This window comes from Vulpes lagopus, chromosome 4 (assembly GCF_018345385.1).
Source record: "Vulpes lagopus strain Blue_001 chromosome 4, ASM1834538v1, whole genome shotgun sequence".
Taxonomy (NCBI): Eukaryota; Metazoa; Chordata; class Mammalia; order Carnivora; family Canidae; genus Vulpes; species Vulpes lagopus.
The window spans coordinates 119,051,166-119,075,956 of NC_054827.1; the positions used below are offsets into that span (position 1 = coordinate 119,051,166).

Below are 24,791 nucleotides of genomic sequence, written 5' to 3' on the forward strand. Positions count from 1 at the left end.
CTTTCTGGTGGAACAGCCACTCACTTGGTGATGACAGCGAGCTCACCACCGCTCTGCTACCCCCATCCCCTGGGCAGCCCTCTGCTGACAGTCCAGAGGCCTCATCATTCAGGAGGCTCAGGCGTGACCTGCCCTGCCCCAAATGCTACCCAGCAGGTGCCTTCGGCTGGTGAGATGTGCAGGCCGGTCAGCCCTGTAACCAACAGAGGTCGCTGCAGAGCATATCTGTAGAGGGTGTCAACAGATCCCTTCTGTTCCTTCTGCCCACAGAAGCGTAGCGTAGCGCTCTGTTTCAGCTGTGCTTGGCAGACCATGAGGTCTCACAACTGCTCAGCCTCAGTCCACTCACACATTCACCCAGTGGCAGGTTAATGGAGGAAAGACGGATGATTAGACAGAAAAAGTTTGAATGTGAAAGGCCAAGGCATTTGTGGCTGGAGCACCAGGGTGGAGGATGGCAAGTGTGGGAAGAAGGAAACTTGGTTGGTCTGTTTAGGTCCGGACAGCCTGTGTGCCTGGGGAAACGTTAGCTGGCTTTCCTCACCCAGGCATGGGGAGTTTCACAAACATGTCGTGAGTTGCAGAATCTGACCAGATGCTGGCCCCTCACCATGACCATGACCCCTTCAGTCTTGGCTTCAGATACCTCCATCCCTGTCCTGGCACCACCAGGACCTTTCCCTTGGTTGGGCTCTGGACATGGAGGATGGGTTGGACTCCCTACCCCAGCCATATGGACCTTCCAAGCCACTGCTGGGGCAGTGCTGTGGATCCAGTGTCATTGGAAAGGAGGCCCTGGGGGAGGCTGGAAGGATGGGTGGAGACCCAGGAGGCCAAGAGGATCAAACCTCTGAGCACTTGCTGGGAGGGGCTAGGTGGAAATACAAGGTGCAGATCAAGGCCAACGATGGAGGGTGGTGCTTATGAGCCTAAAAATGGTGTCACTGAATGCCTCGTGCGATGCTGGTTCCTAGAAGCTGAGGGTACATGGACATTTTTCTGGAAGGAATCACAAGCAACTGTGTTAGTGCTTCCCTTGGAGTGGGAAACTGGGGGCCTGGGGAAGGCAAGCTTCTCAGTCTTGATGTGTGCCTTCTAGTCTTGCTGGATTTTCTAAGCCTGCTCAGGAGCACTGTATTTACCTGTTAATGTCAACAAAAGTTAGCTGAGTAGGGTCCACTATCTTTATTGGTTGCATTTTACACTTCCTTATATTTAAAACACAGTCTTAAAATTATAAAATAAAAATTTTAAAGACTAAAGGTCAAATGTTAACAGTCTTAAAAACATCCAGCCCTGTGGCCTGTGGTCTTACCTGTGAGTCTCGGAAGGAAGCCTGGGGAGCCCTGGCTCCTGGTGGCAGCAGTTTCAAGTCCCAGTTGCCATGTGCTGGCTGGGGATCTCTGTGAGCCCAGTTCTCTCTGGGCTCAAAATGAAATCTAACAAAATGGAAACAAAATGAATCTAAAATGTGCCCATCGCAATCGTGGCCACTGAGGGAATGGGTTGTGGACTCACTTTCATTGTGTCTCCACAACACCCTGCAAGGCTGGTGCCAGCCTGACCATGCATGCGGGTGAGGACTGGGTGCAGGGGTGGAGGTGCTGCAGCCTCCAGACCCACCTCTCCCTCCCTGTGCTACCCTGCCCACCGTCCTCCCTTGAGGAGGAGCCCCTACTTCAGGCAGGGCAGGGGCTGCTGACGAATCTGAGATTGGGGAGTCAGCGGCCGGCCTCTCCTCAGGCTGGCAGGGCTACCCCACGGGGTCAGATTGTCTAGTTTCCAAGTTAGGAATAGAAAGCAGAGACTTAAGGAATTGGCTCACACAGCTGTGGGGATGTGGCAAGTCCAAAATCACAGAGTAGGCCAGTGACGAGATTGGAATAAGCACTAATGTCACAGTCTCGAGTCCGCATTCTACAGGCTACCCAGAAACAAGCAGGGTGTCTGTCATAGTCTTGAGTAGACTTCCTCTCTCTCCTGGAAACCTTGGTCTTTTCTCTGGAGGATGTCAATGGTTGGGGTGAAGCCCACCTGCAGAATGGTGGGTCCTCTGCCTCACTGAGTCCAGTAAGCAATGTCTTCACGGCAACATCTAGACATGTAGAACCACGCAGCTGGGCCCTGTAGACTAGCCAAACTGACATTAACCATTGTGGCTGTTGGCGGGCAGCCTGTGGGTGGGATGCTGTCCCTCTCCACTACAACCCTTGGGGTGATGCTTCATCTCCTCTCGAGGAGAGAACTGGGCTCACAGAGGTCCCCAGCCAGCACATGGCAGGGGCAGACTCAGACCCAGCCCTGTCTTACCTGGGCCTCGGCTCCCCCACTGCGCCTTAGAGAACTCGGCATGGACCTTGACACGGCCCTGGTGGATCTAGGAAGTGTAGTGTGGGGACAGGCGGCAGGGAAGACCCCCTGTGCTTCTGCTTAAGACAGAGACCTGGGGCGGGGGGTAGGGGATTCATGCTAATGTCAGGAGGATCTCCTGAGAGAGCCATTTGAAGGGCATTAACACATTATAGGGTCAGCCAGGCCTGGGTTTGAACACAGAAACGTGTCCTGAGCGCCCTTTGTCTTGGCCAGCCTGGACTTTTATTCTTATCATCCCAAACTGTCCTGGGTTTTCTGATACCCATCACTTGCAAGTCTTGACTCGCAGAAGAAAACAGCAGTTTCCTGAGGTGTGGCTCTGGAGGAGGCCAGAGGTGAGCCCTGTGTGCTCTGGGCTGGAGGCTGTGGGGCTCCAGCCCTCCTGAGATGGCAAAGAGGGTGGGCTTTTTCTCTCCATCAAAGCCCTTTGGCAGCATTTAGCTGAGGCAGGAGCTGGAGTTAAGGGGCTGTGTGGTGGGAGACCCCAAGGATTTCAGGCTTTCTCCAGAAGGTAGGAGAGCAGCAGGAAGAGTCTCCCTCTGAGGCCCCACAAAGGAGCCACCCTGCTGACACCGTGATTTTGGACTTGCAGGCCTGTGAGAGAAGCAGTTTCTGCTGTTCTCAGCACCTAGTTTGTGGGCATCAGCCCTGGGAACAGAGCCTGTTGGGAGTGCTCTCAATCACAAACCCCAAGAATCCACATGGTGGCATCACAGCTGCTACTGATCCGGGTGTCACGTCCAGACCTCAGAAGGCACCAAAGGAGGATGGGGGGGTGGTGGCAGGTGGAGTCCTTTTGCTTTCTAGACTGAAGAAGGATTTGCAGGCGGCTGCGCCGGAGCCCAGGGCTCATTGCCCCCTTCCCTGGGAGCCATGTGCCTAGGCTTGAGACCAGGCCCCTGCCCCTGCGGCTCCGTGGTTTGAGACCCCTGACACTCAGCTTGTCCTCGAGAAACTCATTTTCTCAGCTCCCCCCACCTCCTCCCTCAGCAAATATTTGATACATTACCGTGGATAAAAACGGTTTGATACCAGGGCTGTTTGTGCAGTGAAACTGGAGAGGAGCCTAGGCTAGCTCACCCATGTCATCGCCATGAGCCACGGTTTCCCCATCTGCAAAGGATGGATCAGAGGGTGAGGCCCCTCCTCTTCCTTCTCTCTTCACCCTGTTGAGGCCTCTCCCAGTTCCCCCATGTGCTTTGGGCAGGGGCTGTGGGACTCCCCAACCGGCATCCCTGGAGGGCTCCTTACTCTGCAGCTTCCTTGCTGGCCTCCCTGCCTCCAGCCTCATCCTCCTCATCCAAATCTCATACCAGCTGCTGAGTTAGCCTAAAAGGTAAATCCTACCAGATCTCTTTCAGCTGAAAACCCTCCAAGACCCTGAGTCTCTAGCTGTGTGGCCAGCTGGCAAGCTTTGGACCAGCACAGCCTCATGAAACTGCAGCTCTAGGGCAACGGGGCCCTGAAGCCAGCATTTAAAGTCACTGAGGAGCTCCGCTGTGCTGCAAGGGCTAGGAGCCCCAGGCCTCTGGGACAGGGCCCCAGCGAGGCCCGCCTGCAGGGCCTTTCCTGCTCGGTGTCCTATTCCCTCCACAGCTCCTCCCCAGCTCTCCAAAGCGGCAGTTCTTCGTGTCTCTGCTCTCTGCTGCATTCGCCATCCATCCCATCCCATCCCCACGGGGCTGGCTCTTGCACACCTGCGTCCCGCTGCGGGCTTCCCATCATTGTCTAGGTGCTGCCTGGGCCAGGGCCTCCTCGCCTGTGCACTCCCGCCTCCCTGTTGTGGGCCTCTGCCACCCAGGCCCTCCAGAGGCCAGGGTGTGCACCCCCCCGCAGCCGGGAGTAGTGGGGGTGGGGAGGGAGGGCTGGGAGGACTCAGAACTTGCACCAACATGGTTTGGGACCTGTGCTGACCTGGGGCCACACACGAGGGGCCTTCGGTCATGTTTGCTGAGCACAAACATCCTTCTCAGGGGGACCTGGACTCGAGAGTCAAGCTCACAGTTCTGGGGTTTCCTGGGGCAAGTCCTCCCCACACGTGCCTTTCCCCAGAGCTCCTGGACCCACAGAGCCATTTCCTCAGAAGTAGGACAACATCCTGGGCTTCTGGAGAGTGGGCAGCCTTCTGTTTCAGGGTAGGGCCTCCCGGGTGACGATCACCTGGGCCCCTCTGTCTTTCTTGGTGGTTCCTCTTTGCCCCGCGTAAAAGCTCGTAATTCCACTTCTTCATCTGGCCTCTGGTGCTAGATGTGGGAGGGCCCGCAAGCAGAGGTCTGGCCCTTATGGTTATGGGGAGCATAAAGTGGGCTGGGCGGAGGGGGAGGCGGTCTGTGCCAATGCAGGAGCACTTTTCTCTCCCAGCTCACCCTGCTCAGAAGAGCCATGCTGGTCCCTTCCCAGTAAGCTGGGGGCTGGGCCTGTGGAGACACAGTCTCCCAGATCTGTGACCCCAGTCTGCTTCCTTGCTGACCCTGGAGGCCCCCCAGAATCGCCATGCTATAAAGGAGGGCCTGGCACCAGTGATCTTCGGGCACCCAGTCCCAGGGTGGGAAGAAAAATCACCCTGCAATGGTCAGGGACAGAGAGGTGTTTCTGCATGATGCAATTCACAGTTGCTAGGAAAGAAACGAGCTTTCCAGGGTGCCTGGGTGTCTCAGTTGTCTGCCTTTGGCTCAGGTCATGATGGGGGGGAGGGTGTCCTGGGACCTAGCCCCCCCCCCCAGGCTCCCAGCTCAGCAGGGAGTCTGCTTCTCCCTCTGCCTCTGCCCTTCCCCCTGTTCACACTCTCTTTCAAATGAATAAACAAAAAACTAGCTTTCCAGATGAATGCAGTATAAAAAAAACAAAATCCAACTCTGTACATTTGAAGACTTAATTAGCTTTGTTAAGCGATTCAGGAACCAGATGGCCCCCCAAGTAGCAAGTAGATGGGAGCTCCCAGGAGTAGTACAAAATGGAAGGTTTGTATAGAAGAGGGAGAAGGTCATTTTAAGAAGAAGGTCATTTAATACAATCCAGTAAAACCCTTGTCCTGAGACCCTTCAGATGCATGTCGGTGGGTCATAGGCTTGGGGGATGATTGCCAACATGGATCTTGGGGGGTAGAGATGAAGGAAGTTTCTAAAAGAATTTTATATGTCCCAGTAGACTGACAGGATCCTGGGCCTGGGCTAGGCTTGCCTTTTGCCCTCAGTATCAACATCGAGGCACCTGAGCTCCTGGAGGAATGTCACTCGACCTGTTTCAACTTCTCAGTGGGCTGTAGGTAGTTTTTCTTTGTAACAGCAGTTTCTGTTAAATGTTTAAGAGTGAAGAGCTGGTCTGGGAAGTTAGCTGTGTCCCCTCGTGTCACCACCATGCATCTGTTATTGAGGGGAGCGAGCTGCTTAGTGACCTTCATCCCCGCATTTCTTCCACCTGTGTTCACTCTACCAGTGATAATCTAACCACTTTTTTTTTTAATGCCTACAAAGATCTCCACCAAGAGAGGTCTTTGAGTGACCTTGCCTTGACTTTTGCAATGATTTTGAATACAAAATGTTGGAAAAAAAAAACCACACACTCATCACTAAATGTTCTGGGGTGGGGGAGAAGCATCCTCTTTCAGCAGGGAAGGTGACTGTGCTTTGAGAAGGCCAGGGAGGACCAGCGCTCCGCAGGTGCTGCACTGGCACCCCGCGCCCCGGCTCCAGGGAAGCCCTGTCCTAGAGAGCACAGGCGGGCACCTCCTGGGCCCCTCCTGGCCCCACGCCGGGCCCCTTTCTGTGCCAGGTCTTCAGCCAAGAGGGTCTGGCAGCCTCTCCCGTTCATCAGGCTGCTTGGTGCCCACTCTGTGATCCTGCCTTGTCCTTGGGCCCAATTTGTCTCCCAACTGCCTCACCCCGGGGCTGTAGCAAGAGTCAGGAAGTTCCCTCCCCATCCTGACACCTGACCCAAGTTCCTCATCCCTGCTCAGACCGGTAAGCCCTGGCCTGCCTGCGGCCAGAATCCCCCCAACCTGTCTGCCTCCTCAGTAATCTCCCACTCTGTGACCCCCACTGACTCTGCTCCTGAACATCCCTGCCAGCTCTGCTGTGAGTGGGCGCTGAGCCAGTGTCCCCACTGTTGGGATAGTCATGAGCCCTGTTGCAACAGCCCTGAACACTTACTTCCCTTTCACCAACTGTCACCACAGGGCCTCTGACACCCTTTCGTGGTGCTGCAGAGGCTCCAGGCCTCGGGATTCCCTCTGGAGGCTCCCCCCAGCTCCCTCCATCCTGCTGGGGACCCGGAGTCTCATCCTAAGAGGGACTTGCCCAGAACAGCAGAGTGGGCTGACCATATCTGCTCCCAAATGACCACCTGCGGGGCCACGCTGAGCCTCCTCTGCAGGAGACCTGGGAAAGGCAATGTGTCCAAACGAGAAAGGACTGGTGGAAGACGGGCTGCTTCCCACCAGTGCCAGGCTGGGGCTGAGCCCGCTGCATGGCAATGGCTTTATCTCCCTTCCACCGACCCCCAAGCTCTGTCCAGGGGCTCCCTCTGCCAGGCCCTGCAGGCATCTCCAGCAACAGCCCCATGACCTATGCCACCTCTGGGGAGCGAGGGAGGGGCAACTCTGTGCTCCCAGAGTCCTGGCTTGGTCACAGCCTGGCACCGTCCATCAGGAAACAGAGATAGCCTTCAGGTCTGGAAATCACATGGCCCCCCTAGACCCCTGCCCCCAGCAGGGCACAGGGAGATAGTAAGAACAGGCAGGGGGTTCTGAGGAGCCTGGCAGAGCAGGCCAGGGTGGCCCTTCACCTGCTTGGGGGGCTAGCAGTGTCTGCTGTGGGTTTGGGGAGCGGGACTGAGGCGCCTGTCCTCTGCGTGCTCGGTGGAAAATCCTGCTCTTTCAGCCATTCCCTCAGGCGGCCTTCCTCAAGCTGGGCCCCTGAGTGCCAGGCCCGCCTCCTCCACTGCATGGGGCCAGATGTAACCAGATAGGACTGCTCCATCCATTCCTTGCTCATTTAACAAATGCTCGCCAGGCACACCCCTACTCCACAGACCCCCTTGTCCCCTGACCCTTGCTCAGTAAATCAGTGATGAATGACCCCAGGACACACGGAAGCACAGGGAAATGTGGGTGCCGTGAGGTGCAGGCTGGGGGGAGGCTTTGGACAGGAAGTCTCTATGATGCATTTCTTCAGAAGTGAGCAATGCAGAACAGGGAGGGGCAGGGCAGGGTTTGCTGCTTGGTCCGGCCGCTGGTCGCACCCTCTGTCAATAGAGGCTGGCCTTTATAAAGCTCCAGAAAGGCTCTGGGGACGTTTCCTCCATCACGCCAGCTCCCAGGGGGAAGGTGGGTCCACATCCAGCACCATGACCGAACTGGAGACCGCCATGGGCATGATCATTAGCGTCTTCGCCCGGTACGCAGGGGTGGAGGGCAGCAAGCAGAGCCTGACCAAGGGGGAGCTGAAGGTGCTCATGGAGAAGGAGCTTCCAGGCTTCTTGCAGGTGAGGGCCCACGGAGAGGGTCAGGGAGGACAGTGGGAGCACTGACCTGGTGGGGGCACGTGGGGAGGGCAGGGAGGACAGTGGGCCAGCGGGCAGGGAAGGCCCAAAGGGCTGCATGGCTGAACTGCCCCCCACCAGGGCTAGAGCCTCTGGAAGGAGGAGCCCCCCCCCCACCCCAGGAATGGATCGGCTGCCCTGGGGGAGAGCCAGGAGCAGGTGTGGCTCCTGGGTCAGTCCTTGAAACCTGGAGTTGGAGCAGCAGTTTACTTGCTGCCAGAGTGGGGGGGGGGGGGAGCTCAGGGGGAGAGCTGGGGGCGGGGTGGCAGCCTGAACTGGGCTGCAGGACTGGGGGGGATCCAGGACCCACGGTGAGGTTGGGTGTGCTGGCCCCTCACAGCTGCACCCCTCTGAGGCTGCTGGCCACAGCCACTCCTGCTGTGCCGTCTGCTCTGGCCGTCCTCCCAGCATTCCCGGGCCTGGTGTTAGTGGGGCTGACAGGGGTACAGACGCGAGGAGGTCCCACCCTGGCACTTTTCTGCCCAAGGGAGGCCTCCTCCGGGGACCTCAAAACAGAGGCCCCGCCCTCCTCTGCCTCCTCCCTTCCTGCTCCCACTCCTCCTTTCCCCACTATGCTCCTCTCTGTTCTTCACCCTCCAGCTGCTCTCCTGTCCCCTCCTCCCTCACTTCCTCCCCTTCCATCTTCCCCTCCTCTCCCTTTCCCCTTGCTCACCATCCATCTCTTCCTCTCAGACCGGGAGCTCTCAGCTTCAGCTTCCCTTCTTTCCCACTTCTCCCCCCTCCCCCTCCTGGCTCCCCTGGAACCCACCAAACCCCACTTACCTGCCCTCTAATGGGTCTACCCTGAGCTGATTCTTAAAAATGGAAGCCTAAAAGTTTCAGTCTTCAATTCAAACACAGTCTTTCAATATGTAAGGGCAGTGAGGATACAGTTCTTTAAATGAAGTTTGTTTTTGTCTACTATAAATAACGTGTTTCTGGTAGAAAATGTAAAAATACAGAAATGTGGAGGCAAGAAATCCCCACCCAACACACTCTCCCTCTCTCAGCCTTTTCCCTTTGCAGGAGCTGAAAGCTGATGTGTGTCAAACCCTAGAGATGCAGTTTAATTTCATTTTGAACTTAGAGCAGAGTCTCAAACTCCAGTGCTCACAGAACGCCCCTGCCCGGGGTGGGGGTGGGGGACTGGGCGTGGGGACAGATGCTCTGATAAACTGCCAAGTTTGAGTCTAACCTGTGGGGATTTTAAGCCAAAAGTTTGGGGATTGCAGGAGGGGCAGAGGCAAGTGGCCTGGGAACACAATTTGAGAACCAGTGGTTAAGGGGGGGATCCTAACGAAGGAACTTGGCAAAAGCAGGGGCTCAGGGCTGCCGTCTCCGGGGTCCAGCTGACATGGAAGCCCAGCCTGGGGTGCAGTCAGAGCTGCCATACTGGGGGGTGGGCTGTTGGCTACAAATCTCAGGAGCCCCAGTGGGTGGCTGTGGGGCACTGGGCCAGGGACACCCCTGCACAGGGTGGTCCTTGGTGAGGCCGCGCACTGGGGCAGACTCCCATAGACTACCTAGAGCCTTGGCATGCACACGCACACACGCACACACACCCTGCCCACTGCCCCCCCATCCCCGGGTACCCAGGGAGGGGGAGCTCTGTAGCCCCAACTTTCCCTGCCACCCCCCACACACATCACAGTGCCCAGGGGCTCTGCAGCCCCAGATTTCCCTGTGTCCGGGCTGGCCCTGAGGATCAGAGGCTCACTGCCTAGGAGGGTGTAGAACACAGGCCCCCATGTGATCTGGTGAGGTGACCCGGCAAAGCTGGTGGGTACCCCCTTTACAGCATATCAAAACAGTCCAAAGGACACCCTCTCCCCAACTGGCCAGTGAGACACACGCTGCCTCCTGAGCTGCATGACGCAGTTCTGACTGGCCCTAAATTCAAGGGTGGGTCCCAGCAGTTCGCAACTGCCCAGAGCCCCGGGACTCGGGCCTCAGTGTCCCCAACGCCCTCACCCCCATCCCGCCCCGCCAGCAGTGGCGCTGACCCCGGCCTCTGTCTCTAGACTAAAAGGGACAGGGACTCCGTGGACAAACTGCTCAAGGACCTGGATGCCAACGGGGACGCCGAAGTGGACTTCAGCGAGTTCATCGTGTTTGTGGCCACGCTCACGGCCGCCTGCCACCAGTACTTCGAGCGGGCGGGGCTCCCCTGATGCCCTGCAGGCTGGCTTCCAGAACCCTCTGGGCCAGCATCAATAAAATACTTGTGAAAAGCTCCCCGTCTGGTGGAAATGGATTATTTCCTGACCCCTTCAGCGCCCCCACCCCCAACACAATGAGTCCGTGGATTTGTCACTTCGTGCTCCTGCCCAGGGGGGAGATGGAGAGGGTAGGATGCAGGTCAGTGGGTAGGGGGCTACCTCCGGACTGCCCCCCGTGCTCCAGTGGGCAGAGGCCCCGCTCCTGCTTCTGCGGGTGGGTCAGCACCCTGAGGGTGCCACCCTGTGCTGGACCCTCAGAAGCCCGGGGGACAGTGGGCCAGCCACTCCTCAAACCCCCGCCCCTCTGTTTCTCCAAACGCATTTTCAAGTCACAGCTTTTTAACACACTGATACAAGTTTGGGGGTTTCGGTTTTTGCCAAAGGCTGTAAAACACAGTAACAGAGAAGAACTGAATGATACGAGGGGTGCCTGGGTGGCTAAGTTGGTTGAGTCTGACCTCGGCCGGGGTTATGATCCCAGGATGGTGAGATCAGTCATGGGAGGGGCTCCCCACTGCGCAGGGAGTCTGCTTGTCCCTCCCCCTGACCCCTCCCCCCTACTCGTGCTCCCGCCAATGCACTCGCGGTCTAATAAAATCTTGAAAAAAGAAATGTATGACCAGTGAGGGCTAGAGTCCCTGCTTAAGTCTGGTCCTTACGTGTTTTTCTAGCTGCCTGCCACTCTGTTTGCAGCATGGGACACTGCCTTTAGAAAGAAAGGACGCCGGTGGCACAGCGGTTTAGCGCCTGCCTTCGGCCCAGGGTATGATCCTAGAGACCTGGGATCGTGGAGCCTGCTTCTCCCTCTGCCTGTGCCTCTGCCTCTCTCTGTGTCTCTCATGAATAAATAAGTAAAATCTTAAAAAAAAAAAAAAAAAAAAAGAAATAGAAAGCACGTTTAGAAACATGCCCAGGTGAGGTCGAGGTCGTGGGTGTAAGTCCGGACCTGGTTTTGAGGCGCCCATCACCTTTGCAATACCAGCAGCAGAGGTCTCCCCTCGGCTTTGAAGTCATTCCCACCGGAGCAGAACCCCCGGCCATGCTGGGGCAGCCCCGGGGGGGCAGCACGGGCCCCGGGCGAGCAGCCAGCAGGTGCCCTGACCCCGGCCCAGAGGTCCTGATGCCCCAGGGCTGCGACCCCCCGGATTCTGGGACATACGAGACCACAGCGCTTAAGCCACATTTAGCCAGTATCAGCCCCAGAACCACCCTGTGGTGCATACTTGTCCTTCGTTCTGTCTGTTCCACATCTGCACCCCTCATCGCTTGTGCACCTTGGGCCGCAAGTCTGTCTAACCAGTCTGGTTGAAAATACCAGATTCCTGCAAGTGTTGTCACATGACCTGGAACCCACCAATCGGAGTCACCCGTGCCTAGTCTGACAAGAGCTAGTGATGCTAAGGGAGGGTTCAAGGAGCCAGGTCTACTCAGGCGGGGTAGAGGCAAGGTGTTGGGGCAGAAGCAGGTATGATGAACTGAACCGTCCTGAGCTCAGAGGCAAGGCAAAGTTCCTCTCCGTCCAGTTCTGCAGTGTGGGCTGTTCCTGGAAGCGGCACCCTGAACCTCTTCCTGAGCCCTCCCCGTGCTTCTGGAAACTGCCTTACCTGTCCCGGGTCAGCTTCTGTGCCCCTAGGAACCCTGACCGATTTCGTCCATAAAGCTCTCAAATTCGTTATTTGAAGGCAAAGAATGTGCAACAGCAATAGTTACTGTAATAGTTAATAATTTTAATAACTATTCCATATATAATAACACATTACCATATATAATAACAGTAGTGACTTTATTAGTAATTCTTAACCAAAAGGAAAAAAGGCAGACTTTTAAAAGGATGAATCTGGGGCAGCCCAGGTGGCTCAGCGGTTTAGCGCCGCCTTCAGCCCAGGGCCTGGTCCTGGAGACCTGGGATTGAGTCCCGTGTCCGGCTCCCTGCATGGGGCCTGCTTTTTCCTCTGCCTGGGTCTCTGCCTCTCTCTGTGTGTCTCTCATGAATAAATAAAATCTTTTTAAAAATGTGGAAAATTAAAAAAAAAAAAAAAGGATGAATCTAGAAAGAACTTCCTGACAAATTCAGAAACATTGTTGGCTTACAGACCTGGTTGCCTTCTGCTGTTCATGATAAATACTGAGTAAAAGATAGAGACTTGTGGCTACATTTCAGAGACAACATTGAGCTTTTATTTATTTATTTATTTATTATTTATTTATGATAGATTCGATCCCGGGTCTCCAGGATGGCACCCTGGGCCAAAGGCAGGCGCCAAACCGCTGTGCCACCCAGGGATCCCAACATTAAGCTTTTAAAAAGGTCTTGGGGCACCTGGGTGGTTCAGTCAGTTGAGCATCTTACTCTTGGTTTCAGCTCAGGTTGTGATCTCAGGGTCATGAGATCAAGCCCCATGTCAGGCTCAGCACAGAATCTGCTTAAGATTCTCTCTCCCTCTGACCCTCCACCCTATGCTCACTCACACTGTCTCTCAAATGAATAAATATTTTTGGTTTTTTTTATTTTATTTTATTCATTCATGAGAGATACAGAGAGAGAGAGAGAGAAACAGAATACAGGCGGAGGGAGAAGCAGGCTCCATGCTGGGAGCCGGATGTGGGACTCGATCCCAGGACTCCAGGATCAGGCCCTGGGCCGAAGGTGGTGCTAAACTGCTGAGCCATCCAGGGATCCCCTGAATACGTATTTTTAAAAAATAAAAAGGTCTTTAGCGTTATTTTATTAATCACTTTAGAAATGTTCTAAATTTGGAAACTTACGGAAATCACAAGCTTACAGAAGTTAGAGTACAAAGAATTTAATTTTTCAGAAGGATCTGAGAATAAGCTGCTGACATGATCCATCAGCCCAAGTACTTGAGTATGACTGTCCCCCTACAAGGCACTCTCCTACAGAATCACAGTGCAGCCACTGAGATCAGGAAATGCACATGGACACACGACCACCAGCCCATCTCAAGACCCCATTCAAGTTTTGCCAATTGTTCTAATAGCGTCTTTTATAAAGCAAAGGATCACGTTTATAGCAAACACGCCTCACTGCTGCATTTAGTTCTCGTGTCTGTTTGGTCTTCTTCAATCAGGAACAGTTCCCCAGTTTCACAGACCTTCGTGAGCTTGACACTTTCGATGATTATAGGTTATTTTGTAGAGTTTCCTTCCATTTGAGTTTATCTGATGTTTCATGACTCAGGTCTGAGTTGGCAAGAAGTGATTCTTAAGCACTATCACTGTTACCACCACTGTTCTGATGACCACACTGCATCCTGTTTGGCAGCGGGACCCATTCAAGCTGGGCTCTGTGTTCTGACCTATCCCAACCTTGTCTGAACACCCCTTGCTTTCTATCACAGCAAGGTATCTGGATACATCTTATACTCTCCCTGCCCTGGCTCTAGAACTGACCATTTCTCCAAGCACTTCTAGTTCCTTTTAGTGGAAAAGTAGTATTTAGAAGGCAAGATGACGGGGCGCCTGGGTGGTGCATTCTGTTAAGCATCTTGGCTTACAGATGCTTGGTGCACTCATGGTCTTGGCTCATGTGGTGAGGTCAGGGTCCATCAGGCTCCGCACTCAGCAGGGACTCTGTCTGGGATTCATTTCCTCTGTGTCCCCCGTCCCTCCCTTCTGTGTACATGTGAGTGCTCTCTCTCTCTCTAAAATAAAATAGGGCACCTGCGTGGCTCAGATGGTTGTGTGTCTGACTTCAGCTCAGGTCATGATCCCATGGTCCTGGGATTGAGCCCTGCATCAGACTCCCTGCTTAGCGAGGAGTCCACTTCTCCCTCTGCCCCTCCGCTGCTTGTGCTCTCCTAAATAAATAAAATCTTTAAAAAATAATAAATAAAAATTAAATTAAATTAAAAAGCCAAGATCAGAGAGCCAGGTATGCTCATTACTACTGGGGTGTCACTGCTTCCTGATGCTTCCAATAGGCAGAATGTGAGAATATTTGTGTGTACATTAATTCATATACGCACATTATGGTTCTACATAGTTGTATAATATATACATAGAACCACAAGTTCACTCAGATACCTCTAACTTCAATCCAATACCACGGAGTTCATTCTGGCATTCTTTTCTCATATTTCTCTCCCACTGCTGGCACCCCTTTTCCTGCATGGAAAACTTTTCCCTGATAAGCCTCTGATAAGCCCTGATAAGCCAGTCAGACCCTGAATGCACACCCTCTCACCCCTTGGGCTGAGTCACATCACAGGTCTGGCCTCCTCTATGGATGCCCTCCTTACCCCCTTCAGGCTCTGACAAGCTGCACGGAGTTATCCCCATGTGTGGCTGCTCCCCTCACTCGACTTGGGCTCTGACCCCTGACCACTTTGGGGACTCCTAACCCTGCCTGGGTTTTCATTTCCCAGGTTGGGTTTCCCTCCCTCCAGCCACCCTCCATAGATGTCTTCACCCTGCTTGGAGGGCTCTGACCCCTATGCCAGGCTGCCCCTCTGTAGGGATGTCCTCTCCACCCTGCCCAGGCTGAGCCCTGACATGGGCCACTGTGGCTCCCTATTCCTCACCAAGACATCTACACCGGGCTGTTTGAGTGTGTAGTCTGCCCTCATTTGGTGATTTTATATTTACAAACTTACCTACTCAGTAAAATATATTTGTAGCCCCAAAATCAATACTCGTGGAGCTTTCCTGGTCACTCACTGACATGTGCAGCTGAGGAAGAATGACGTGGAACCCTGCCTTCTTGTTTCTGCTCACCTCGTACAAGTGTCTTTCTCACAGTCTGCATTTGGGAAGTGGAGGGGTTGTTGGTGACTTCAGTTTGAAATGGGCTCCAAGCCTAAGTGCTGAAGTTCTTCCCAGCATTTCTAACCACAAAAATAGTGAAGTGCCTTACAGAGAAAACACGTGTGTTAGATAAGATTCCATGAAGCGTGGGTTACAGTGCTGTTGGCTGGGAGTTCAACATTAATGAATCAAAAATATGCTAAATAAGGTATCTTCAAACACAAACACATATAAAACTAGGTTGTTTTTTTTTTAAAGATTCAATTTATTTATTCATGAGAGAGAGAGAGAGAGAGAGAGAGAGAGAGAGGCAGAGACACAGGCAGAGGGAGAAGTAGGCTCCATGCAGAAAGCCCGATGTGGGACTCGATCCTGGGACTCCAGGATCACACCCTGGGGATGAAGGCAGATGCTCAACCGCTGAGCCACCCTGACATCCCAAAACTATATTATGTATTGGTCCGTTGATGACAATGTGGCCAGACCCTGGCAGAAACCTAAGCCTGCTCATCCCTTAAAGGCAGTGATCCATATTTGCTAACTCAGTGCTCATGGTGTCTTTACCACAAATGACAAGCACCAACTGTCTTCACAGACATGCACACAACTCTAGGAATTGCATCCAACTGGCAAAACTGCAGCCCTGCACATTCCGAGTACCTACATTCTCTGTGCCCTCACGCAGGGAGTGGAGTGTGAAGACCCCATACCCTGAAGCTGCAGAGGCTGTGTCCAGACAGCAGACATTGACAGAAGTAGGAGTTAGAGTCTGTAAGAGGTAAGAGGAAGGCTAGTCACAAGGAAGATGAACATCTTAAATGTGAACATTTGAGGACAAGGGAGAGGGCTCACTTCTGGATAGTGACAGAGGAAAACCAGAGTGAGCCCACGCTGAGGGATGGAGAAATCCTTGTACATATGAGAAATATATATGGGGCGCCTGGGTGGACTCTTGGTTTCTGCTCAGGTCATGATCTCAGGGTCGTGAGATCACACCCCACGTTGAGCCCCGAGTCAGGCTCCACACTCAGTGCAGAATCCTAGAGTTTCTCTCTCCCTCTGACCCTCCCACCGCCCCCTTCCTGCAGCATATTCCTTCTCTCAAATAAATAAGTAAATCGGAAAAAACAAAAACAAAAACAGAAAGAACTAACTACATATTTCGAATGAATGAATGTCTTTAGCACTCATCTCTAGGTAACATGCTACCAATTTCTCCTGCTTACCATTATCTCCAGCACTAGAATGAAGTTCCAGGGGCAGAACTTTTGGAATGTCCGTTCACAGCCCTCAATGCCTAGAACAGTGTCTGATACATAGTAGGAGGTGAATAATACCAATAAGTAAAGACTTGTGCAGCAAAATGAATTTTGGAAATGGTTATAAGCAGGGACTCAACGTAGCCCAATCTGCTGCTGACTGTGAAGGAGAGGGACTGGCAATAAGACAAGCAGGGAGGCCAGTTAGGAGAGCACTGTGCTAGTGGTCTAGGGCAGCTGGAGGGAGTTGGGGGAACCTAAGGTACAATCTGGCAAAGAATCGATGTGTGTCAGTGATAGTGAGGAAGGGGGAAGAGATTGCTGAGGAGGAAGGAGGAATCAAGGACACTGGTTTCTGGCTGAGAAACTTTGGGTTGAGTTATCTGCCCTGGTAAGCAGACACAATATTTTTTAAAGATTTATTTTAAAAAATTATTTATTTATTCACACACAGAGAGAGGCAGAGACACAGGCAGAGAGAAAAGCAGGATCCATGCAGGGAGCCTGATGCAGGACTGGATCCCAGGACCCCAGGATCATGAGCTGAGCCAAAGGCAGATGCTTAACCACTGAGCCACCCGGGTGCCCTTTTTAAAAGACTTATATATTTATTTTTGAGAGAGAGAGAGAGAAAGAGAGAGCGAGCAAGGGAGCACACAAGAGCATACAAGTGAGAGGGAGAGGGAGACAAGCAGACTCCGTGCTCAGCATGAAGTCCAACTCAGGGCTGGATCCCATGACTGAGAGATCATGATCTGAGCTGAAACCAAGAGTCAAGTCAAGAGTCAGATGCTCAATCGACCAAGCCATCCAAGTGACCCACAATTAAATTTACATACCAAATTGGTACACATTCATTCAATGAGCATTGAGTACCAACCATATGGCCAATCAAGCGTTGGTCTTTGTGCTAGGAATTTAGCAGTAAACAAAATTCCTGTCTTCAAGGGACTGACATTAGGGAGTCTCTCTGACCTAGGGAGAGGTCAGGCAATACACAAATTAATCATCATGTGGCAGGTGGTGAGAAGAAAAATAAAGGAGCATAGAGAGTAACAGGGACGGCCGTGTTGTTTTTAAAGAGGGAACATGGGGGCCTCTCCGGTAAGACAACCTGTAAGCAAGAAACTTGAAAGGTGGCCTAGTGAGCTACGTGGATAGTGGATAATCACCTGTTCTCAGAAGAAACAGAACTCTGAGAAGTACCGCAACAAAACATGAGTGAAGATTCAGGCATCACAAGCCAGCTGCTGCAAGTGGTGGCTGGAGAATTTCCCAAGCCTTCTGGAAGAGAACACAGAATTTCAGACTCCACAGCAAAGAGTTTGGGCACGACAGGCTTGTCCATGACAAATGATTTCAGAGCTGCTGACAGAAGGCAATTCAAATTTTTTTTTTTTTTTTTTTTTTATGATAGTCACACAGAGAGAGAGAGAGAGAGGCAGAGACACAGGCAGAGGGAGAAGCAGGCTCCATGCACCGGGAGCCCGACGTGGGATTCGATCCCGGGTCTCCAGGATCGCGCCCTGGGCCAAAGACAGGAGCCAAACCGCTGCGCCACCCAGGGATCCCGCAATTCAAATTTTCTAGCTGACTTAGAAGTTGTTTGAATTCCACGGACATGCAATCCAATTAGGGGGAAATTTATGAGTTAAAATAGGAAATCCACACAAAGCCCTGTATGCCTCTATGTTACTCTGCATCACAAGCATGAATGAAGACCATCAGCCTGTCACTGTAGTGCTCTGCATTACAGCCAAGGGTTTAAAATGATTCGGAAGACTTAGGGCTCTGACCATGAAGGAGGCTTAGCATCAAGACCTAGGATAATGAAGAGATGAAATGTATTCCAATGAAGAAATATAATCTGTGGTCAGTTAATCAAGAGGAAGCATACATACACTGTGTACATCTATATACCACACACACAAGTGCAGCAAGTTTTTCACCCTCAATGCATCTATTTCTAAGGGGCGCCTAGAGGGGCACTGGGGGGCTCAGCAATTGAGTCTGCCTTCAGCTCAGGGCATGATCCTGGGGTCCTGGGATTGAGTCCTGCATTGGGCTCCACATAGGGAGCCTGCTTCTCCCTCTGCCTGTGTCTCTGCCTCTCTCTCTCTCTCTTTCTCTCTCGAATAAATAAAATCTTTGAATGAATGAATGAATGAATGAATGAGACGCCTAGGTGGCTAAGTGCGTAGTGTCTGGTCTTTGGTTCAGGTCATGATCCCAGGGTCCTGGGATCGAGTCTCACATCAGGCTCCCTGGCCACAGGAGTCTGCTCCTCCCTCTACCCCTGACCCCACTCATTCTCTCCCCGCCCCTCTCTCACACAGATAAATAAAATCTTAAAAAAAAAAAAATCAGTGACACAACTTTTAACTAAATTTCCTGAGTCAAGGTCCATAATATCCCAAAGAAGAGGTGCTTCTTCAGCCAACTCCTGGAATTAAGAGACCATGGAGCAACTAACCTGCAATGTACATCAACAGGCCCCTATGAACCCCCCCAGGGCTGCAGGTCAATCGTTCTTGAGCTTCTGATGCCCCCACTGGCTTCTACTCTCAGAAGTTGTACTGCGCGTTCTAGGGCAAGTTCCAGTCCCTTCCACATAGTGCTGAGTCCCTCCTCCTGCTCCCACATCCCTGGCCTCGGCTGGAAAGAAAGCACGTTATGCCCCCTGAGAGACTAAACACACTTTCTAGCATGATGAGGGGCAGGGGCTGGGACCAGGCATCTCTGCTGAGAGCTGAGTGTTTTGTTATATTATCCCCACGGCAGCTACCATGAGCAATTCTCCCTCACAGTTCCAGGCTCACAGAGAACCCAAACTTCAAGCAACTTGGTCCCACATGTGGATGGGCAGCAGCACTGAAAGGAGCGTGTCCATTTCAAAGGAAATTTATTAACACACACAGGGGCCTTGGTCATCTGAATGTCACCTTTTAAAAAAGGTTTTTGGGACATCTGCTTGGCTCAGTGGTTGAGCATCTGCCTTTGGCTCAGGGTGTGGTCCCAGGGTCCTGGGATGGAGTCCCACATCGGGCTCCCTGCATGGAGCCTGCTTCTCCCTCTGCCTGTGCCTCTCCCTCTGTATGTCTCTCATGAATAAATAAATAAAACGAATAAATAAAATCATTTTTTTTAAAAAGGTGTTTTATAGATCTTTGTTTTGCAAGGCGAATGAGCACTTAATTTATCACATGTCTGACTTCAATCTCAAATCTCGGTCAGGTCTATCCTGATAAACTAGAAGGGACTTTATGGGTCCTGATGATGCCTCTTCCTCTCTCCAGTGTCCCCAGGCTCTTTGTAGATGGTCTGTTTGATTTGATACTCGAAACCCTTGTTAACTGAGGGCATTCCGACAGTGAAGCGTATCCCATCATTCTCTATTCCAACTTTTTTTTTTTTAAGATTATATTTATTCATTCATTAGAGACACACACACACACACACACACAGAGAGAGAGAGAGAGAGAGAGAGAGAGGCAGAGACACAGGCAGAGGAAGAAGCAGGCTCCATGCAGGAAGCCCGATGTGGGACTCGACCCCAGGGACTCCAGGATCACGCCCTGGGCTGAAGGCAGGCGCTAAACCATTGAGCCACCCAGGGATCCCTCTATTCCAACTTTTATTTGGGGCCAGCGACGTTGTCTAAATAAACTCACCTGATGGGTGATACCACATACACCAGACGATATGCCATAAGACATAGCTCTATTCCTGTGTCTCACAGGAATCAAAGTTCCAAAATACACACCCAACCATCTTCCAACTGCCTCACAGTTTTTCCCAGTGTTCCCCAAAGCAGTCTCACCCCAACACTGGGCACCAGCCACACCCAAGCAGTGCCTTCCAGGCACCTCCACAGGTAGAAGATTCTGGCCCCACATCTACAGATGTCCCAAAGTTCCAGACGACAATCAGGTCACATGGCACCAGCAAAACACAATGTTGGCCACGCCCAACATTTTGAACACAGCAAAGTAACAAGAACGAACGTGGCCACTGAAACAACTCTGCATTAAGCCCCATTTCCATTATGAGAGTATTTCCCATACAGTTATTCTTCAGGAATCAAATACACTGGACGATCTAAACCCACATCAGGGTCACCAGCTGATGCCAGCACCCATCTTGTTAGGTCAGATGAAAGGACAAACATTAGAGGTCTTATCGTCCCCAGGCACAGCTGGACGGGCCAGGAAACACACAGACCCAGGTCCAAGAGCTGAAATGCTTGCTGATCATTCAAAGGAACGTGAAGGATGCAACCCCACTAGTTTATGCACATACAAGCAGCTGATCAACACTATCCTAACTACAGAATCACCAGATATACTTAATCCAAAATCTCCAACATAAGAAATAAAGACATTTCTTAGATTCCAAGTCTCTCGAGAGCAAACAGACTGACCTCCATGGGACCAGAATAACTAAGTAACATCTGTGAACACGACCTGACTTTACCTCCAATCCATCAACTGTGTCCACCTTGTCAGCAGACCCCCGCCCCAAATTTCGCCCTTAGAAACCCTCACTTGTAAGCCATTGGCAGTTTGGGACTTGGAACATGAGCCCCCTGTTCTCCTGGGTGGTACCACGCCAAGGAACAGCCTATCTGGCTTCACTGCAAAAGCTCCATGTCAGTCTTTTACTGACTTACTATGCTTCCAAGGGACGAATTCTCCTGCCCTAAGGGAGACTGTTACATGTGGATTAAAAAACACAGAAACAGGGGTGCCTGGGTGGCTCAGTCGGTGAAGTGTCCACCTTTGGCTCAGGTCATGATCTCACGGTCTTGGGATAGAGCCCTCAGTGGGCTCCCTGCTCAGTGGGCAGCCTGCTTCTTCCTCTCCTTCCCAGTTGTGCTATCTCTCTCAAATAAATAAGTAGTGAAATCTTAAAAAGAAAAAAAAACCTAACAGAATAAGACAGAATTAAAAAACAGAGTAAACAACAAGCTGTTTCAGCATCCTTGAGCCGGGCAGCCCATCCCTACCAGATGACCAGAATCCATCAGCTGTGAAGGTAAAGCACAACTGGAAGAAATCTGCCATCAAGACCCTGAGTTTCAGATTTCTGCAGTGGTGTTAAAAAAAAAAAAAAGAAAAGAAAAAAAACTTACCCACAAGAATGTCACTTCTTTCAGACTAGGTCCTCCGACGCATCTGTCTTGTAGAAGAACCTGGGCATTTCCGGCCAAGGCCTACAGCCTCACACTTCTCCGTTTCTTTCCCTGTGTTCTCACCCTCCCCTATTCTGCTCCATGGGCCAGATTTCCTTTGGTCTCCCCAGCACCACCCTCCTTAGCGCCTAGGCGGCTCTACCTCCAGCAGCTGTCCCTTTGGAAGGGGCTTTTCAGTTTTCCAAAGACGAACCTGAAGTCATTCTAATTTTTCTCTAATGACCAGCGGAGGTTGGGGGCAGCCTCAAAAACCATGAACTCCTAGCCAAGGTAGCACGCGCTCATTTTCCTCTTGACCTCAACTTTGCTCCCACTGCCCAATTCCTGACACAGTAGGACTGAGGCTTCGCCGTCACCCCTATAACAGGACCACCACCCCGGAAGCGGAAGCTGTTTAATCGGGCCACTGCGGGGGTACTTGCAGCCATCACCGGGGTGGGCGTGTTTGCGGCACTTTCACGACAAGGCCCGGCCTCTTTACGGCCACACCTGGACCCACTCCTGTGTGCGGGTGCGCGCACGCAGAGGGACCCTGCCTCGGGCGCGCGCACGTCCTCCACCACCTGCTTCCCGCGCCCTGCCCTGCCTCCCTTCTCCAGTCAGCCTTTGGGAGCCTGGTAGTTCTTTGATTACCTCCTCCGCTAGGGCATCCCTAGGCTTTTTTCTTTTTCTTTATTTTATTTAAAAAGATTTTATTTATTTGGGGCACCTGGGTGGCTCAGTGGTTGAGCATCTGCCTTTGGCTCAGATCGTGATGTCCGGGTCCTGGGATGGAGTCCTGCATCGGGCTCCCACGGGGAGCCTGCTTCTCTTTTTTTAAAAAAAAATATTTTATTTATTTATTCAACAGAGAGCGAGCACAAGCAGAGGGAGAGGCAGGCAGAGAGAGATGGAGAAACACGCTCCCTGCGGAGCTGGGTGCCCGATGGGGCTGCTCCATCCCGGGACCCTGGGATCATGACCTGAGCTGAAGGCAGACGCTCTACCAATTGAGGCACCCAGGCGCCCCTTTATTATTTTTTTTAAGTGAAAGCAATTCTCCCTCCCTTGAATTTGAATAAGATGGGCTGATGCTTACTGCTCTAAGTGCTTAGATTAGGAACACGTGGGTGGCTCAGTGGTTGAGCATAGGCCTTTGGCTCAGGTCGCGATCCCAGGGTGCTGGGATGGAGTCCTGCTTGGGGCTCCCTGCAGGTGCCTGCTTCTTCCTCTGCCTGTGTCTCTGCCTCTCTCTCTCTCTCTCTCTCTCTCTCTCTGTCTGTCTCTTATGAATGAATAAACTTTTAAAATCTTTTTTAAAAATGTTGAGATTAACTCATTTCACCTCACAATGGACCTTTAGATGAAAAACTGGCTAAAATCATGCTTAGGTCAGAATTTGAACCTGAGCTATTTTGGGTCTCTAGTCGCTGCCCTTACCTACAGCACATGCTCCCTCTTCTGAGACAGGCCCTTACGTCAAAAACCAGGGATCCTACCTGGCCTTTTCTCTGTAATCCCCACCCCTTCCTCCCAGATTTTTGTTCTGGGGGGATGTTTCTCCAGATGCCTCGGGTGGTTCTGGTCAGTAGTTTATCTCTCTTTGAGGTAGGGGAGCTGAAGGGAGTCCATTTTAGAAAGGCTCTATCTCTGCTATTTCTCTGCTAGGTCACAGTTACTCTTGGTCTATATTTTGCATCTGAATTAACCAAAGAAGCTATGTTCCCACTTCAAAGGGGAAACAAGAAAGTTAATCTTTCTCTGAACTTTTGTCCTAAGCCCCCAAACACCTGATAACATCTACAAAGAGGCAGATCGCAAACATGTTCCAGGGCGTTAGTTTTGAACAAATCTTAGCTGATGCTGGCATCGATAACCCCTACCTTAAATGATTTATAGAATTACACCTATTATTCACCTGCCACTTGCTCTTGATCGGGCCCTACCCTGGATTCCTGAAGGAACATGTATACTAGACTTCTTTCCAATATAGGCTCATCATTCTCCTTTCCTTTCTGAGTCTCCTAGACATGCTGTCTGCTATTATGTCACTCACGCTATTCAATAAACTCTGTTTTTACTTTCTCCGGTTCACATCTCATTTCTGTCCTGTGCAAAGTTGGTCTTGCAGGGCACCCTCTGTAGATCCTTGGATCCAGCCTGCCTGCATCATCTTCATCAGACTGTGAGCAACCTACGATAAAGGACCACTTCCGTTTCAGCTCTGTCCTTAACCCCTCCTGGCAGCCTGGACACAAGTAGGGCCTTAGGGAATGTTTTAGAGAAAAGGCCTCCTTTCTGAAAATGTAAGAGCCTCTGCCTACTGGAGGTTCCTTGAGGACAGGTTCTGGTCTCGGTCCCCACCACCTACAGGACCTGCAAAACAGCATGGGCCCAGTAAATGTTGTTTCAATATTCACTTAAAAAGTTATTGAGCACCAAGGGTATGCCATTGTGGAGTAGATGGAGTCTGTTTCCAGGCTTGTTCAACTGGTGCCATAATAGCAGTACTTTGGAGGGATGCTGTTTGCATAGTGCCACACATCAGAGCTTCGATTTTCCAGTCTCATAAAGACCAGTGATCCCAGCCTGAATCTCTGTCAGTGGGAAGATGCATAAGTGAGATGATGCGCAGGAAAGTGTTTTGCAAATACCAAAGCACCAGTAGATGTAAGTGGTGATGGTTTTATAACTATTATGACAGTGAATAGAGGTTATTTGATGCCAAAGGTATTGGAGTCAGACACATCCTGCATTAGGTCCTAGTCCCTCCAATTACTTGCCTTGGACAAGTTGGTTAACTCAAATACATATCTCTGGGTGTCAATTACCACCTGTTGCACTAGGATAAGCATTGGACATATGATCCTTCATGATCATCTTATAATCCTTATAGTCCATAATAATTACATGATATAGTTTGCCCAATATTTTATATCTTGTATCCTGAGTGTCTTTCACGCTCCAGATGTTCCTGGTTTGATGAATTGGAATTTCTTAAAATTATCACATGTTCATCAGAAGATATCATTTAAGAGAATGAAAATGCAAGCCACAGAGTGGGAGAAGATATATGACAAAGGACTCATATTCAAACTGTATTGAGAACTTCTATAGGTCAATAAGGAAAAGACAAATAGCTCAATTTAAAAATGGACAAGACTTGAGCCAGCACTTCACGGAAGAGAATATCCACAGGGCCCATAAGTATATAAAAAGGCACTAAAGTTCACGATTCAACAGGGAAATGCAAATCAAAACCACAATGAGATAGTACTCACTATACATCCAGTAGAATGTCTAAAAGTGAAAATATTGACAATACCAAGTGTTGGGGAAAATATGGAAAGAAGCTGAGAACTCTTTTTTTTTTTAAGATTTTATTTATTTATTCATGAGAGAGAGAGAGAGAGAGAGAAGCAGAGACACAGGCAGAGGGAGAAGCAGGCTCCATGCAGGGAGCCCAAT

The 24,791-nt window shown here is 51.4% G+C and overlaps 1 protein-coding gene and 1 long non-coding RNA gene across 2 annotated transcripts; one reads left to right on the forward strand and one right to left on the reverse strand.

The window, feature by feature from the left end:
• Positions 1 to 1,311: 1,311 nt before the first annotated feature.
• On the reverse strand, positions 1,312 to 21,760 carry LOC121489808. The gene is made up of 3 exons (XR_005987427.1): positions 21,285 to 21,760; positions 3,383 to 3,486; positions 1,312 to 1,439 (listed from the first exon to the last, which is right to left on the reverse strand). It is a non-coding gene; the product is annotated as an uncharacterized LOC121489808 (long non-coding RNA).
• Positions 7,068 to 10,144, forward strand: LOC121489806 (S100 calcium binding protein P). Its single transcript, XM_041753158.1, has 2 exons — positions 7,068 to 7,854; positions 9,933 to 10,144. The coding sequence occupies exons 1-2, from the start codon at positions 7,444 to 7,446 to the stop codon at positions 10,080 to 10,082; spliced, it is 561 nt and encodes a 186-aa protein (XP_041609092.1). The 5' UTR covers positions 7,068 to 7,443; the 3' UTR covers positions 10,083 to 10,144.
• Positions 21,761 to 24,791: the final 3,031 nt, after the last annotated feature.

Bases quoted from the DNA above. Each gene is read 5' to 3' on its own strand.
- LOC121489806 (XM_041753158.1), top strand. From the start codon at position 7,444: ATGACCCCAGGACACACGGAAGCACAGGGAAATGTGGGTGCCGTGAGG. The intron at 7,855-9,932 runs GTGAGGGCCCAC...CTCTGTCTCTAG, and splicing joins AGCTTCCAGGCTTCTTGCAG to ACTAAAAGGGACAGGGACTC.